This window comes from Symsagittifera roscoffensis, chromosome 1 (assembly GCF_963678635.1).
Source record: "Symsagittifera roscoffensis chromosome 1, txSymRosc1.1, whole genome shotgun sequence".
NCBI lineage: Eukaryota > Metazoa > Xenacoelomorpha > Acoela > Convolutidae > Symsagittifera > Symsagittifera roscoffensis.
In genome coordinates this window covers 13,402,051-13,415,257 of record NC_087062.1, presented here as the reverse complement: position 1 = coordinate 13,415,257, position 13,207 = coordinate 13,402,051, and the positions used below count along the sequence as shown (strand labels likewise).

Genomic DNA, 13,207 nt, shown 5'->3' with positions numbered 1-13,207 from the left:
GAAACTGAGAGTTAGGAAACGGATAACGATCCAGTGGCATTTGCATTCATATCCAGAGATGGCTGGGATGACTACCAAATTGTTCTCAGTAATGGCAGTTTCAGAAGCATTTATGGCAGTTTCAAAAACACGGTCAATTTTTCAGAAGATGATCTCAGCGGACGAATCTTGAAGTTAAAAACGAAGACAGAAAAATTGTTTGCTATTACTGACTCCGGAAGCCCAATGTCGTTCTTGAACGAAAAAACAGCGCGGCTTCTCCAAGATAAAGACAAGTTAGCATTGTTCTAACGTATCCCACCGGAAGACACCACCAGAAACCTAGCATGTTGTAAAGGAAGATTAATTCTAACAATTGAATCAGGAGGTTGGAAGATACAGGCTGCCCCATTTATTATCCTGGATGATCAAAAAGCAAAAATAATAGATAGAAACCTATTACCATAGATCGGAATAAAATTAATACAAGAAAAGCAAAAACGACATTAAACAATGGGTTAAGGATAGTTTTCAGCAAATATGTGTACGCATTGGAAAATCAAAATTAATGATATGCGAACGCAATGTAGCAAAGACGTAATCCGATTCAACAAAAAGAACACCGCATCCCGGTGCATCTACAGGATGAGTTGCAAAAGAACTCAACAAACTCATAGATCAAAAACACATCAAGTTGGATAAATGTTCGGATCGACAGTCCATCAGTCCGATTGTGATAACTGTAAGAAAGGATCAAACGGTCAAACTGGCTTTGGATTCTAAAAAAAAAAATAAACAAATGTATTCATAAGAACAAATACCAAATGCCGAATACTGAGCTAACTTGGGACAACATCGCACAAGTGTTATAAATTAAACCAGTCACAGCAAACGCTCTTCTCAACGTTAGATTTGCGATATGCATATTTGCAAATCCTGTTGGATAAATCAACTCAAAAATAATGTAATTTGCGCGTGTATCTGGATGACATATTAATAGTAACGAAAGGATCAATTGAATTACATCGACAAAAACTACAAACAGTCTTGGAAAAACTAGATGCGGAAAATCTCGCTGTATCATTGGACACATGTGAGTCTGCGTGTAAGCAAGTCGAGTAGTTAGGGTACGCCATTAACAGTGAAGGAAATAAACCGCTCATTAGAAAAACAGAGGCTATTGAAAAACTATCCCCACCAAAATTCTTAAACAACTCAAAAGCTTCATGGGTTCCATGCATCACCTAACAAGATACATTCTTTATTTAGCACAGACGGCAGCTTCATTACGCCCTTGTTTAAAAATGCAGTAAAATTAAACCAATTGATTGGAAACAGGAACACAATACATCGTTTAAAAACATCCTAAATTAAATTCCGAAATAACACAAAACAAACACTTTGACCAACACTTGGATTCGCGCGTAGTATGTGATGATTCTGCATCAGGTTTAGGAGCATCATTAGAACAACATTCACCGGAAGGGTGGGTAGCGATAGCTTATGCGTGACGTTTCTTAAATTCCCTTGAAGAAAAAAATTCAGTTAATGATTTAGAGTTACTCAGGGTAATTTAGGCCATTGAACATTTTAAAAACTATTTTTATGGAAAACGTTTAACAATCATTACAGACCATAAAGCTCTGATCAACGCTTTGAACGCAAGTGAAAGATCAAAAATTAGCCAAAGCAGATTAACACACTGGATCGATTGACTAATTCCATTCCACTTCCATATCAAACATTTGGCTGGGAATAAAATGGGCTTAATAGATTACATGTCAAGAAATCCAGCTGAATTGGGAACACCCCCAAGCGAGTGCGATAAAAAATTCGTCGGAGAAAAATTATTCCATTCATAAGCAACCTCGAAATCATTGACAACGTAATTCTCATTAAGCTAGCCAATCAAAATATGGCACCGTGTGAGCCGATCAAAAAGCGCGCGGAAAACAAAAGGCTAAAAATTAGCATTTCAAACGCTCAATCGAAAAACCAACATTTCGCAAATTCGGGAAGCAGTCATTTGCAAACACTCGAGCAAAATCAGTTCCGCTCAAAACAATCCAAAACTCAGTCAGCTCCCATTCAACAAAAATTTCAGTCAGCTAAAATTCGGCGTTCAAATCAAATTTAAAACATTCTGTCAATAACATCAACCAAACGGAGAAGATGAACCGAAAACCAGATGTCAGAGGACTCAAAGGCGGATTCATAACAGACGACATGAAAACCTTGGAGCCACCAGGCAGAAAAGAAGGAAAAACATTGAGCTGACAGGGTTTTTCCGATAGAGAAGAGAGTTTATCCGATCCTCGTTGGCATAAATACAAGCAATTTCTAAGAAACAAATTTCAACTGCTACCCCCACATCCATCGAAAACGTCAAGGATGCCCGGGAATAGCCTTTCTCAAGGTTACCGCAAACAACAAAAACTCTTCTGAAGATCGTATTGAGCGGAGACACGGCAAACAAACAACCATCAACAGTACTCAAAATAAAAACAACTCAAGCCGATCAAACAGAGGAAAACAAAGCATTAGCGAGCACTCAAACAAACAGCACACAACAAGAGTCAAGCGAGACTGAGTGAGCCCGGTCAATCCAAACATTTGCAGCCGGGAAGAATGTGTCCCAAATGAAGAACCTTCCACAATGACCAACACACAGCTCGAGGCAAGCCACCAATTGATCACTGAGGGGATCGTTGCCACAGTCAGTCAATCGACAATGAATGAATCGGAGGAGGACACACCACTGTTTTGCCAGAAACTCCAGAAGGTGCTCGGAGTTTGATTTATTGCCGCCGCCACTAGAAAAGACAAGAACCCCAGACCATTCATAAATTTCGCCAAGAAACGGGATTGGGAGTCAATTGAGTCAGCATACGGCCAGTATTGTTACAATATTAGGAATTGTCTACGCGTTCGGGAGGATTCTCTGCTAAAAGATGCACGTATCTTCGTTCCCACGCAGCTACGCCAAACAACTCTGGACAGTCTGCATCTAACACACCACGGATTGGCCGCCATGCTGGACCTGTGCCAACATGTATGGTTCCCGCACGTACATCGGTCGATTGTCCAAATGGCCCAAAGCGGCAAGCATTGTACAGAACAAGGTAAAAACCTCAAACCAATAAGAGGAAAGAAACACTTATAATAAATGGAACCGGTGGTAGAACCTAATGAGGAGGTACATTTAGACTTTGCCGGGCCTCTTCCCGATGAAATAAATAAATATGCATACATTTTAGTTGCGAACAAATGGTCAAAATTTCCTACAGCAAAAGTAGCTACAAACACAACGGCGGACGTCGCCATAAAGTGAATGCAACGATATATCTCAAATAGTGGGGTACCTCGACGGCTAAGATGTGATCAAGCTCAAACATTTAGTGCCAAAAAGTTTCAAATAACATAAAATTAAAGTTCGCACCAGTAGAGGATCACAAAGCAATAAGGGTAGTAGAGAGAACGATATAAAAAATGTCGGCTAGGGGTAATGAGAATAGGTAAGTCAAACACACCGTACAAACTTGCTTCTGATGTGGCTGAAATAGTAAAAACTTTACGAATTACACCTCACGGAGTAACAAAATTTTCACTTTTTGGAGCACACATGGGTAGAAAACCGAATATTCCTCCTAGTTCACCTATTAATCTCAACTAGTTCACCTAATAATCTCAACTGGGACAGAGCCGAACACGCATGTTTAGATCAAAAGTACCTCACATTGCCGCCTCTACCAGCAGAAATTATGCACGACTTGCAACGATGGTCTGAGGACGAAGTTTCAGCCAATCGACGTTTGCAGATGCCAGCAGACATACAATGGACAAGTAAACCACCAACACAGAAAACACCAGGTGCACAATCTAAAAAAATCTATAGAAATAATTAGGGATAAGCAGAACAGTAGATATAAAGGGATACAATAAAAAATTGACAAAACACTAAAAAACAGTTAGACCAGGTAGCGAGAAAGACAATCCGAGTGGCTACTAAGGTGTAGGATCCTAAAACATTCGAACAAAAATACAAACTTTTTGATGGAAAAAATTTGACATACACACCACACACATCTTGGGTACAACATTTTGGGAAGCAACCCAGACTATTAACAAATAGCGGAGTCGCATTTGTTCCTAACCCTTTAGTCTACGGGCCCTGTCGACCATCACGATTAACTGATTATGTCGCCTACAAATCCGCAAGGAGATCAGGACCTTGTCTACGTTTTTTAGACATCGAAGACCCCAATGCGCCTCAACAAGTAATGTTCAAGGAGGATGCAACAACAGGCTTACCGAAGAAACTCACAAGGAAAGAACAAACACCAGGTTGCCAGGGACAACACAGTGGCCAGGTCAGCCCAACCAAGAGACGGGACAAGCGTACAGGACGAAGGACGGGCGGACGCCCCTATAACAAAACGCGCGCAATGAGTCTACAAACAGACAAACCTAGCACACCAGGAAATACGTCGAAGGACAAATCTGGGTCAAGTGAGTCCGAAAGCGAGAACTCGTCGACGACATCAGGATCTTCGGCACCATCGCCAAAAAGACTGAACCAAAAGAAAACGCCACCAGCAACCACATCAACGAACTTGCAACCGACAAGACGATCAATGCGCCACCGCCAATCAACGCTAGCGAAAGCAAATGGTGACCCCATTTCGATCAAAACGATTGAAAAGGTAAAAAGCGACAAGAATCTCATGAAATTTAGCATTGATTCGCCGCCAGAAGAAACAACATCGCCCTTTAAACCAAGCTTGAAATCCCTAATACAAGAATTGGGTCTTTCGGACAAAACACCAGAACACCAAGCTTGTTTAAAACTCCTCGAGGCAATTAACCCCAAGAGGACAGGAAAAACACAAGAGCAGCAAAAGGAAAAAAGAGAGGAAATTAGAGATCTTACTTCATCAATTGACAATCCTGACAAGAACGAGATCCTATTTCTGGAACAAAAGAAAATTGAAAAAATGACCGTGACAACAAAGACGATACCGCACACGAGGAGCATGAAAAACAAGAGGACCGCAATAACAACAACGAAGAAATGAAGAAGAACGAGAAATAAACAATTTATGCAGCGAGTTCCTAAGGGACTATAAACTCAAAGTCAAAAACTGTTTGTTGATATTCCCGTTGAAGAGGGAATGTCATCCGGTACGAATGGATAAACTTATCATTATTGATATATAGTTATTTATGTTTAGAACTAATGATAATCTAATGTCATGTTTGGTCGGTTGACCTTGTACGGCGTTAAGCCAATGTTAAACATGAGCAATAAGCCAGACGTTCAATAAATGGTTCTTAAGAACAGTTTTTGTACCAAGCTCAAGTTAAAGATTTCTTGTATCAATCCGTTCGGATTATATGTACCTGCATTGATACGTAGAGGTATGACAGGCTATATGGTTTTTTTTTCATCAGCTCTTCTGTTACAGGTGTTTCACTACACTTTGAACAATAAAAAGAAATTAACTGTTGTTGTTCTGACGATTGAAAATGGAAAGGGACTTTGTATTCGAGTGTGTTTTTTCTTTTTTTTACTCGCAAAATTAGGTACCACAAAAAAACTATTGGGATGGGTAGAGTGATCTACTAAATTCCAAAGCCCTTTCAGTCTTGATTCGAACGACATTACAAAGTTTTCAAAAAGTTGTCCCAAGGTCGAGAAAAATTCGCTTAAAATTTTTATTTCCAGTTCAATTGCGAGCTAGTAAAGAGATCGAGGAACGATCCTTATGTGAAAATTTACTTTTATTTAGGCTTTTGGGCTAAAAAGCTTAGTTTTTCGTAGCGAAAAATAACTTTAGAAAAGAAACGAAAAAAAAAAAAAAACATTTTTTTTTGTTTTCGTAAATAAATATGTTCGGAACATTCTATGTTAAATGCACAACAGCCGACTGTCCTTATTCATTTTAGAATTAGAAGATGACTTGGAGGTTATTTGGAAAAAAGAGACTGGTTTCGGCAAAATTCATTTCAAGCTCGGAGAAAATGAGAACGACGTTAAAGGTGAGAATCAATATTGCAAACAATTTCCAGGTTTCGAGTGGGGGGGGGGGGGGGGGAGGGGAGAGGTTAAATCTGGAAGCATAGCCAACTCAAATTGAATTATCTGGATGATATATGGGTTTAACAACGCGTAAGTTGGCGATCCGTTGTTTTGGTCCAAGCAGATACCAAACTTTGGTCCTTACGCTCGGAGCATAAGATGAATACATTCACCCTGGTTGCTGGTCAATTTTGTGGTATTTTTAGTCTGGGTTTGATAATTTTTTTTTTTCAATATTTATTTCACAATTTGTCAATTTTTGGCATTTTTTTCAGAAGTCTGCTGCAATTGGGAGTTGAAAAAATCTTCCTCGGGGAAAGACATCGTCGTACCAGACAAAAGTTAGTATTTAAGACATTTTTCAATTTTTTAATGGGGACCACGACTGAACCATTTCGCAGCTCTAAGAGTAGCACTGCCAGTGTTTTTCTTGCCAAATCTGTTTTTGACAATCAATTTGACAATACCGCCAATATCCAATTTGATAGCGTAATTTTCAAAACTAGTACTTGGGACGTCTAAAGAAATCTTGCGGGTCAAAATTTACTGAACTAAAGAGCTTCAAGGGACTCATTTTAGGGTTCATGAGAAAATTGGAAAATCAGATTAACTCGATGGAACAAAAATTTTAACATTTGAAAAAATGTTTTAAGTCATGTATGTAAACGTACCACAAAATCCAATTATATAACTTTTAACTATCAACAGGTGTATGTATTGGATGGGAGCTGTTCACGGATGCTACAGGCAGAAAATATCTCAGAGCAAGAGACGGTTAGCTAATAAAAAAGTCAGTAAAATCAATTTGACGATTAGAAAACTTGATCGAAGAAATTGTTTGTGTTTCAGACGCTTTTGATGACGTAAGTATTGAAAGAGTTGAATATACATTACCTCACTTTCTTGACTTTGATAACCAAATATATTGTTGAAGCACTTTTGAAAACTGTGTTAACTGATAATCTTTTTGCATAACTTTTCTCTGCGGCAGTTTTATCGAACAATTTTTTGGTAAAAGTGCATCTGAAAAAACATGCAGTAAATTTTCACAAAATTTATAAAATTAATCTACTAAAATGAAATCAGTTAATTAGATGCGTTTAATTTCATACAAATTATAAGATTAATTGTGAAAAAATAAAGATCATGCGATATCAACCAAAGTCTGACCAAAATTTTTTATTATCCCATCGAAGGGGATATTATTATCCCCGGGTTGAATTAAAAGAAGATGTTTCAACTTACTTTTTAGGTGTTTGAAAACTGCTACTTTAACAAAGCTCTGAGCTAGTTTATGCGCGCTGTGAACAGTTTATTTGATAATCCTGAAAGCGTACCGCAATTTTTTTATGCGGGGCGATTTTTACAACACTACAAAAGTGTTCCAAATTGACGTGAGTTATGCTAATTTGTCGAATTAGTTTTGCTCTACACAAACTACCACATCTGATGTTTGATATTGTCCAAAAATTTTTAGTTTTTAAATATTTTAAAAACAAACAACTGTTCGATACCAATAAAGTGGCACTCAGAACTTTCAGACTTTGCTTTGCCCTGATATACGAGCAGTCATTTATGTATTTTGCTCCTAATTCTGAAATATGCAGAATAAAAGTCTCGGCATATTTTTTTCTTCAGACCATTTTTGATGATTTTTGATACGTAGTTGAAGATCTCAGTTACCCGAGCTCAAAATCCACACAGAGGCGAAGTTGAGCTTCGTACCATTTGAGATACAACAAATATAGGATTGAACAGCAAGTCAATCAAGAACTATCAAAGAGGACTTCAAAAGTTGTAACCCTCGAAGGAACAAAAAATCATTTTTTTTAAGTTCAATTTTTTAAAGAGTTTCAAGTTGGATTGAAGCTTTCATTTTAAGGTAGCACGTCTTAACGATCTAAATAAAATCAAAAAATTGTACGAAACAAAAAATTAGGTAATGAAACCGACAGAATTAAAGCCGACAGCCAGTTACCTGAAAATCAATCAAAGTTGTTCGTCAGTCTTATTGGAAAATATACATGTACTAACCAAATTGCTAAACGAAAACCATGATTGTAATGAAATTAAGGTGGTATGACAATTCGGAAATTAAACCAACAGCTAAATCGAAAGCCGAAAAATCATCAGCAAAAAATTCATATCGATGTTTTATAACTATACATACAATCAATCTATCAAAATATATGAAGATACTTTTGAAAAAACAAATTATTTCATGACCATTTATTGCAAAAAAAGCATCAGAAAAAAATTTACCAAGCGGTAAAGAAAACAGAAAAAACTTCAGCAGAAGCCCTTCATGCCGAAAAAATTTTTAAGGTCCCTCTTCCCCTCGGAATTCACACGCACACAAAAACTTTTATCGGTCATCGAACGATGCAAAAGGGGGCGACTAAATAGAATAAAGAAACCAAAAACGATTGAGTCGAAAAAAGACAAAAAAAACTTTAAAAAAAAACGAAAATTTAACAAATCAAGCTAATCAAATGACAAGGTGAAAAGGAAAGCATTTTTAGAATGCTAAAACAACTAAAGCACCTACAGCGAAAATCTTTTGCACTAAAAGTAATCGATTTTAAAGTCTGGAATGTGAGCCGACAAAACATAAGCAGACAATTAATAGGGCGCAATTTATTTGTCTGCTGTGAAACAAACCATTTAGAGGTCAGAGTAAACGTTCTATCCAAACTATTTAATTGAAACTTAAATTTTCTTCTCAAATTTGTATGCAAAAACTAATTGATATGTATTACATCTCTCACCATTTCTCATTAGAAAAACAAAACAAAAAATGGACAACCTTAATGAACAAGTAATAAAACTTTTAGTCAATTGAATTAAATAAATTTTGCAGAGTTGAGCTGTCTTCAAATTGTGACAACGCCTAATATGTTTAAACTAAATTTTAAAAAACTCTTTTTCAGTCCACATTTGATTTTTTTCTGAAATTGAATTTATGAAAGCGTTTCTTTTGATGATCTAAACTGCAGTAAAAACAAGTGAACAACCAAGAATTTAACATTTGTTGATATTTCACGCATACAAATTGACGTATCAACAATGTTCAAACTAATTTCTCTTACGAGGGAAGTGAGAGAACGGGAAAAAAAGCGGATTAATTTTTTCTAGATTGACCTGAGTAAGCTGCCGCCCGAGGAGAGGGCGAGGATAGAGGCCTTGAGAAGGAGGAAGATGAAGGCGGACGAAAAGAGGAGGCGGGAGGAGGATGTGCTGAAGAGACAAGAGGAGAGGCAGCATCAGGAGATGATGAAGACACTTGGCATGGACGAATTCATCAAGTCTGTTTTTGATTCACAGTGTCTGAATAAGAAATCCACGTTCATCAACTCAAATGGATACAAATTAGCATGAAATGTTGCTTTTACGTTGCATATTGAGTGGTATTAATTTGGTTATTAATGAAAAACACACTTATTTAAAATTGCTTTGCGTGCATGCAAACTTTAGAGGATTTGCGCACACTACCAAAATTTGATAGAGTAAAATTAGCAGTAACTTATCGGTCCGCATACTTATCCCTGTCAAACCACTAGTTGCCTCATTCAATTGAATGAAGGGTGTGGATCAAATGGAATAATGGCAAATTTAAGCATATGCAAAATGTTTTCGATTCGTTTTAGGGAGAAACAACGACTTGCTCTGCAGGCAGAAAGAGAGAAGAGTGCCGAGATGAAGAAGAAAAGTACGCTCTGTTCAAATAAAAAAAATGATGGCCAATCTCGCCATCAATTACGACTATTTCGAAATTTCTCCGTTTTCATAAATTCTACCCTGAAGCTTTCGCCTGAATTTTTGCGTGGAATTGCGTTTTTTTTCCTTGGTTCTTTATAATCCTCTCTCAAGCCTCTCTCAAACTAAGGCCTGCTAGCGAGGTTGCAATCCTAGCTTGAGTGAGTTCTGCTTTGGTGACGGTGAATAACAGAGCCAGACACAAACAGTAAAATACAAAGAGAGCAAGGGTAGAGTGGAAGAAGCCAGGCAGGGACATGAAGAGAGAAAAGTTTAACGCGAGCTCGGAGCGGGTGGTGAAAAAAATCACTTGATTTTTAATAGCTCGCTTTTTATGCTGGGATTAGGGGCAGGGCGGATTAAGGGGTGGCGGGAGGGGCGGTCGACCCTTTTAGAAATTCGACCTCCTCACCAACCAAAGGGTCCCCCTTTTGTTAATATTTTATGACATCCATGTCGGCTGACCAACCAAACTTCTAAAGGCGTATTTGGTGCCAATATATATTAATTTTTAAGGGCAGCGCGCCAAAAAAAACGCAATTTTTTGGTCAAAATTTTCCAAAAAGTGCCCAAAAACAACATTTTATAAAACTTTGCTGCGGCGCATTTTTTTTGGCTAATTAGCCAATCCTACATTCTAAAATAAGGAATTCTTTAAAAACATTTGAAACGTTTTATCTTTTCGTTTTTGGCTGATGCAATTTCCAACAGTGCTTTAACTGGCCTTCCTTGGCTTCTTTTGGACTCCCCCCATATTTGAATTTAATTTTTAGACTTAACAACTTATGATTAACGTAACAATTTTGCTACATGCATTGCATCCTTATCAACCTTCTTATTACTAAAAAATTCTACCGTTCGTACTTTCTCAAAACATCCATTTGTGGCTAGCCTAAAAATGTTCGAAAGTCGCCTTCGGAGCCAAATATTAGTAAATTTTAGAGCAAACACCAGTCGAAAAAGTCAAATAAATGCAATTTTTGGTCATATCCAAAAACAAACTGCGACACATTTTCTCAAAAGCTTGACTGCATTGCAGAAATTATTGGCTCAAGGGTTTTAATGAATTTGACCCAAAAAAAGGTCAGCAAATTTTCGAAAGTTTTTAAAATCTGTAACCCAACTCTGTCCTACTTTTACTAATTTAGTGATAATTGCTGAGAAACTTTACCAGTAGAAGAATGGAATAGTAAAGACCGCTTCCTCATTTTGCATGCGCGTGTGTTCGTTTGTGCAGCGGCGGAGCAGTTGTGGGAGGAGCGTGAACTGATTCGGAGGGCGGAGATGCTGGAGAAGATGAAGAACATGGCGACGGCGGAACAGGTGGCCTACGAGGAGATGATGAACGAATACGACAACTGGAACCCGTAAGCAATTAAAATATCAACTTAACAATCCCCCTCCCTATCAGGAAAAGGGCAGACTGCTACGTAGATTAATAAGCCAATTTTCAACAATCAGAATGCAGCAAAGTTAAAATTTTCTCTAAAAAGATGTAACGTTAACTTTTTGTTATTATTTACAGGGTTATTTACAAGATTCTTTAGTTAACACTATACGGGGGATTAATGAGTAGATCCCGGTCAAGCATACTCTCTATCAGAAGCATCAAACTTTTTAATGCATCAAACTTTTTTAAATAATTATGTACAAAATTCAATCCTGACAAGATAGGACGTTCAAAACCTTCATATAATTCTGACATGCCTCTAGCTTGTAAGTTTTCAATTTTTTTTTCAAAGAAAGAGGCAGAAAATTTTAATGTTCTTAGGGTACAAAATGGACATTAAATATGAAGTCAACCAAAACCAAAAGTATCAAAAGTTCCTCTAAAATTTCTTTTGCTCAGTTAAGTTACGACGATTTTTCCACGAGGAAAAGGGTTCACACACGAGCACTTCGGCTCTTTACAATCAAACAACCGACGCTGCGTCCCTTGTGGTTTAAAATAACATACAATTTTTTTGCAAAAGTAACTTTGACACATTTCCTTGTTTAGTTTGATGCTGCAAGAACTGAATTTCATGGAACAGAACAGTGCATTGAGCCAGGCATTTCTCTACTCTTACTTCGAAGTTCTCAAAATGTCCAAAAAAGCTCCCTCAGACGACTAGATTGATAAAAAGTCTTGTTGATGAAACTAATCACTAGTATAGTTAAATTCAAATCATTTTGTGCCAGCTGAAATTTTCTTTTAGGCGCGGATCTAAGATTTTCTTGGCAATGAGGGCTGAGAGGCTTCTTTTCAAAAAAAGAAAAATTAGGTCAACAAAATTGATTTTTATGCTATCCCAAAACACGATTGACATCTTTCATGAGAAAACTTTGTGTGCCACAGGCAAATGACTTTGGCATCAAATTATCAGATATTGTTGTAAAGTTTTTACCAAAAATAGCATTTCTTTGCTGCGCGCTCCTTCCTAAAATAAGTGCATGTCGCAATAGACAGCTTAAAAAGTTTAGGATCAGTCAGTAGAAACTCAAGTTTTCGTTTTCGACAAAAGCGATGCTCAGTAAATTGTCTCAAAGATTTGCTATCCATTCAATTTGTCCCTTGATTGGATCCCATAGCTGACTTCTTCAACTTACGGCATATTTGAGCTCGGAGTTATACTTTCTTCCGAAAAATTTAGATTTTCTGCAGTCTAATGATGTTGATGACAAAGATTGAACAGTAAGATGTTTTTACCAGTAATTGATTTTCTCAATAATTTACCATGGTTTCAATTTCGTGACTTTGACTACTTGTTATCATAATAGGATGAATTACGCACGATATGCTTGTCCTATTAAATTGTAAGCGGCAAAAGTAGAACGGAGGAAAGCAGTCTGCTCCTAACAGAACATCTCCAGAAGTAAATAACTTCACTTTTTGCGATTTCTTCCGGACTTTTGCTTCGGGGATTCGAACATTTGACCACCCAAACGTCTTTTTTTGTCTAGATTTACGGCATCCTTTATAGGCTGACCAACCTTAATATTTTTCTAACACGCATCAACCTTGAAACGCTATGTTTTTCGCAAAATTTCAGAACATTTTTGCCGTTTAACTTTGTTTGTTACTTTATTCTGTTTTACGCGTAAACTTTTTACTCATTTTAAATCAAGGTGACCGCTCGATTAACATAAAGCTGGACTAATCTGAAAGTTAAAAATATGAAGATGCGCGCAAAACGAAAATGTGAAAAATGAAAAAAACACATTTATTTTTTCTTCTGTGAATATAAACTTTAGTTTTGACAAACATTGCCATTTAAAAAACAAACACTGATAATTTGCTTTTGATCCTTGTCTAGTGGCACTTAAAAATTCGATTGTGATTATTGGATAATTTGAATTACTTTACCAGCTACATATACAACGCCAAAAGCAATATATTATGTCTGGAGGGAG

General features: G+C 37.2%; 2 protein-coding genes across 2 annotated transcripts in view; both read left to right on the top strand.

The window, feature by feature from the left end:
* Positions 1-11,986, top strand: part of LOC134856841 (uncharacterized) — a 29,379-nt gene extending 17,393 nt beyond the window's left edge. The window contains exons 23-30 of the mRNA XM_063873163.1: positions 5,926-6,018; positions 6,334-6,399; positions 6,767-6,832; positions 6,908-6,921; positions 9,194-9,363; positions 9,706-9,767; positions 11,052-11,181; positions 11,814-11,986. Of these exons, the coding sequence (XP_063729233.1) occupies positions 5,926-6,018; positions 6,334-6,399; positions 6,767-6,832; positions 6,908-6,921; positions 9,194-9,363; positions 9,706-9,767; positions 11,052-11,181; positions 11,814-11,928 (716 nt within the window). The 3' untranslated portion in view covers positions 11,929-11,986. The remainder of the gene's footprint in view (positions 1-5,925; positions 6,019-6,333; positions 6,400-6,766; positions 6,833-6,907; positions 6,922-9,193; positions 9,364-9,705; positions 9,768-11,051; positions 11,182-11,813) is intronic.
* The window catches only part of LOC134857103 (alpha-soluble NSF attachment protein-like), a 396,564-nt gene that overhangs the window by 93,602 nt on the left and 289,755 nt on the right, over positions 1-13,207 (top strand). The gene's annotated exons all lie outside the window — the stretch shown is intronic.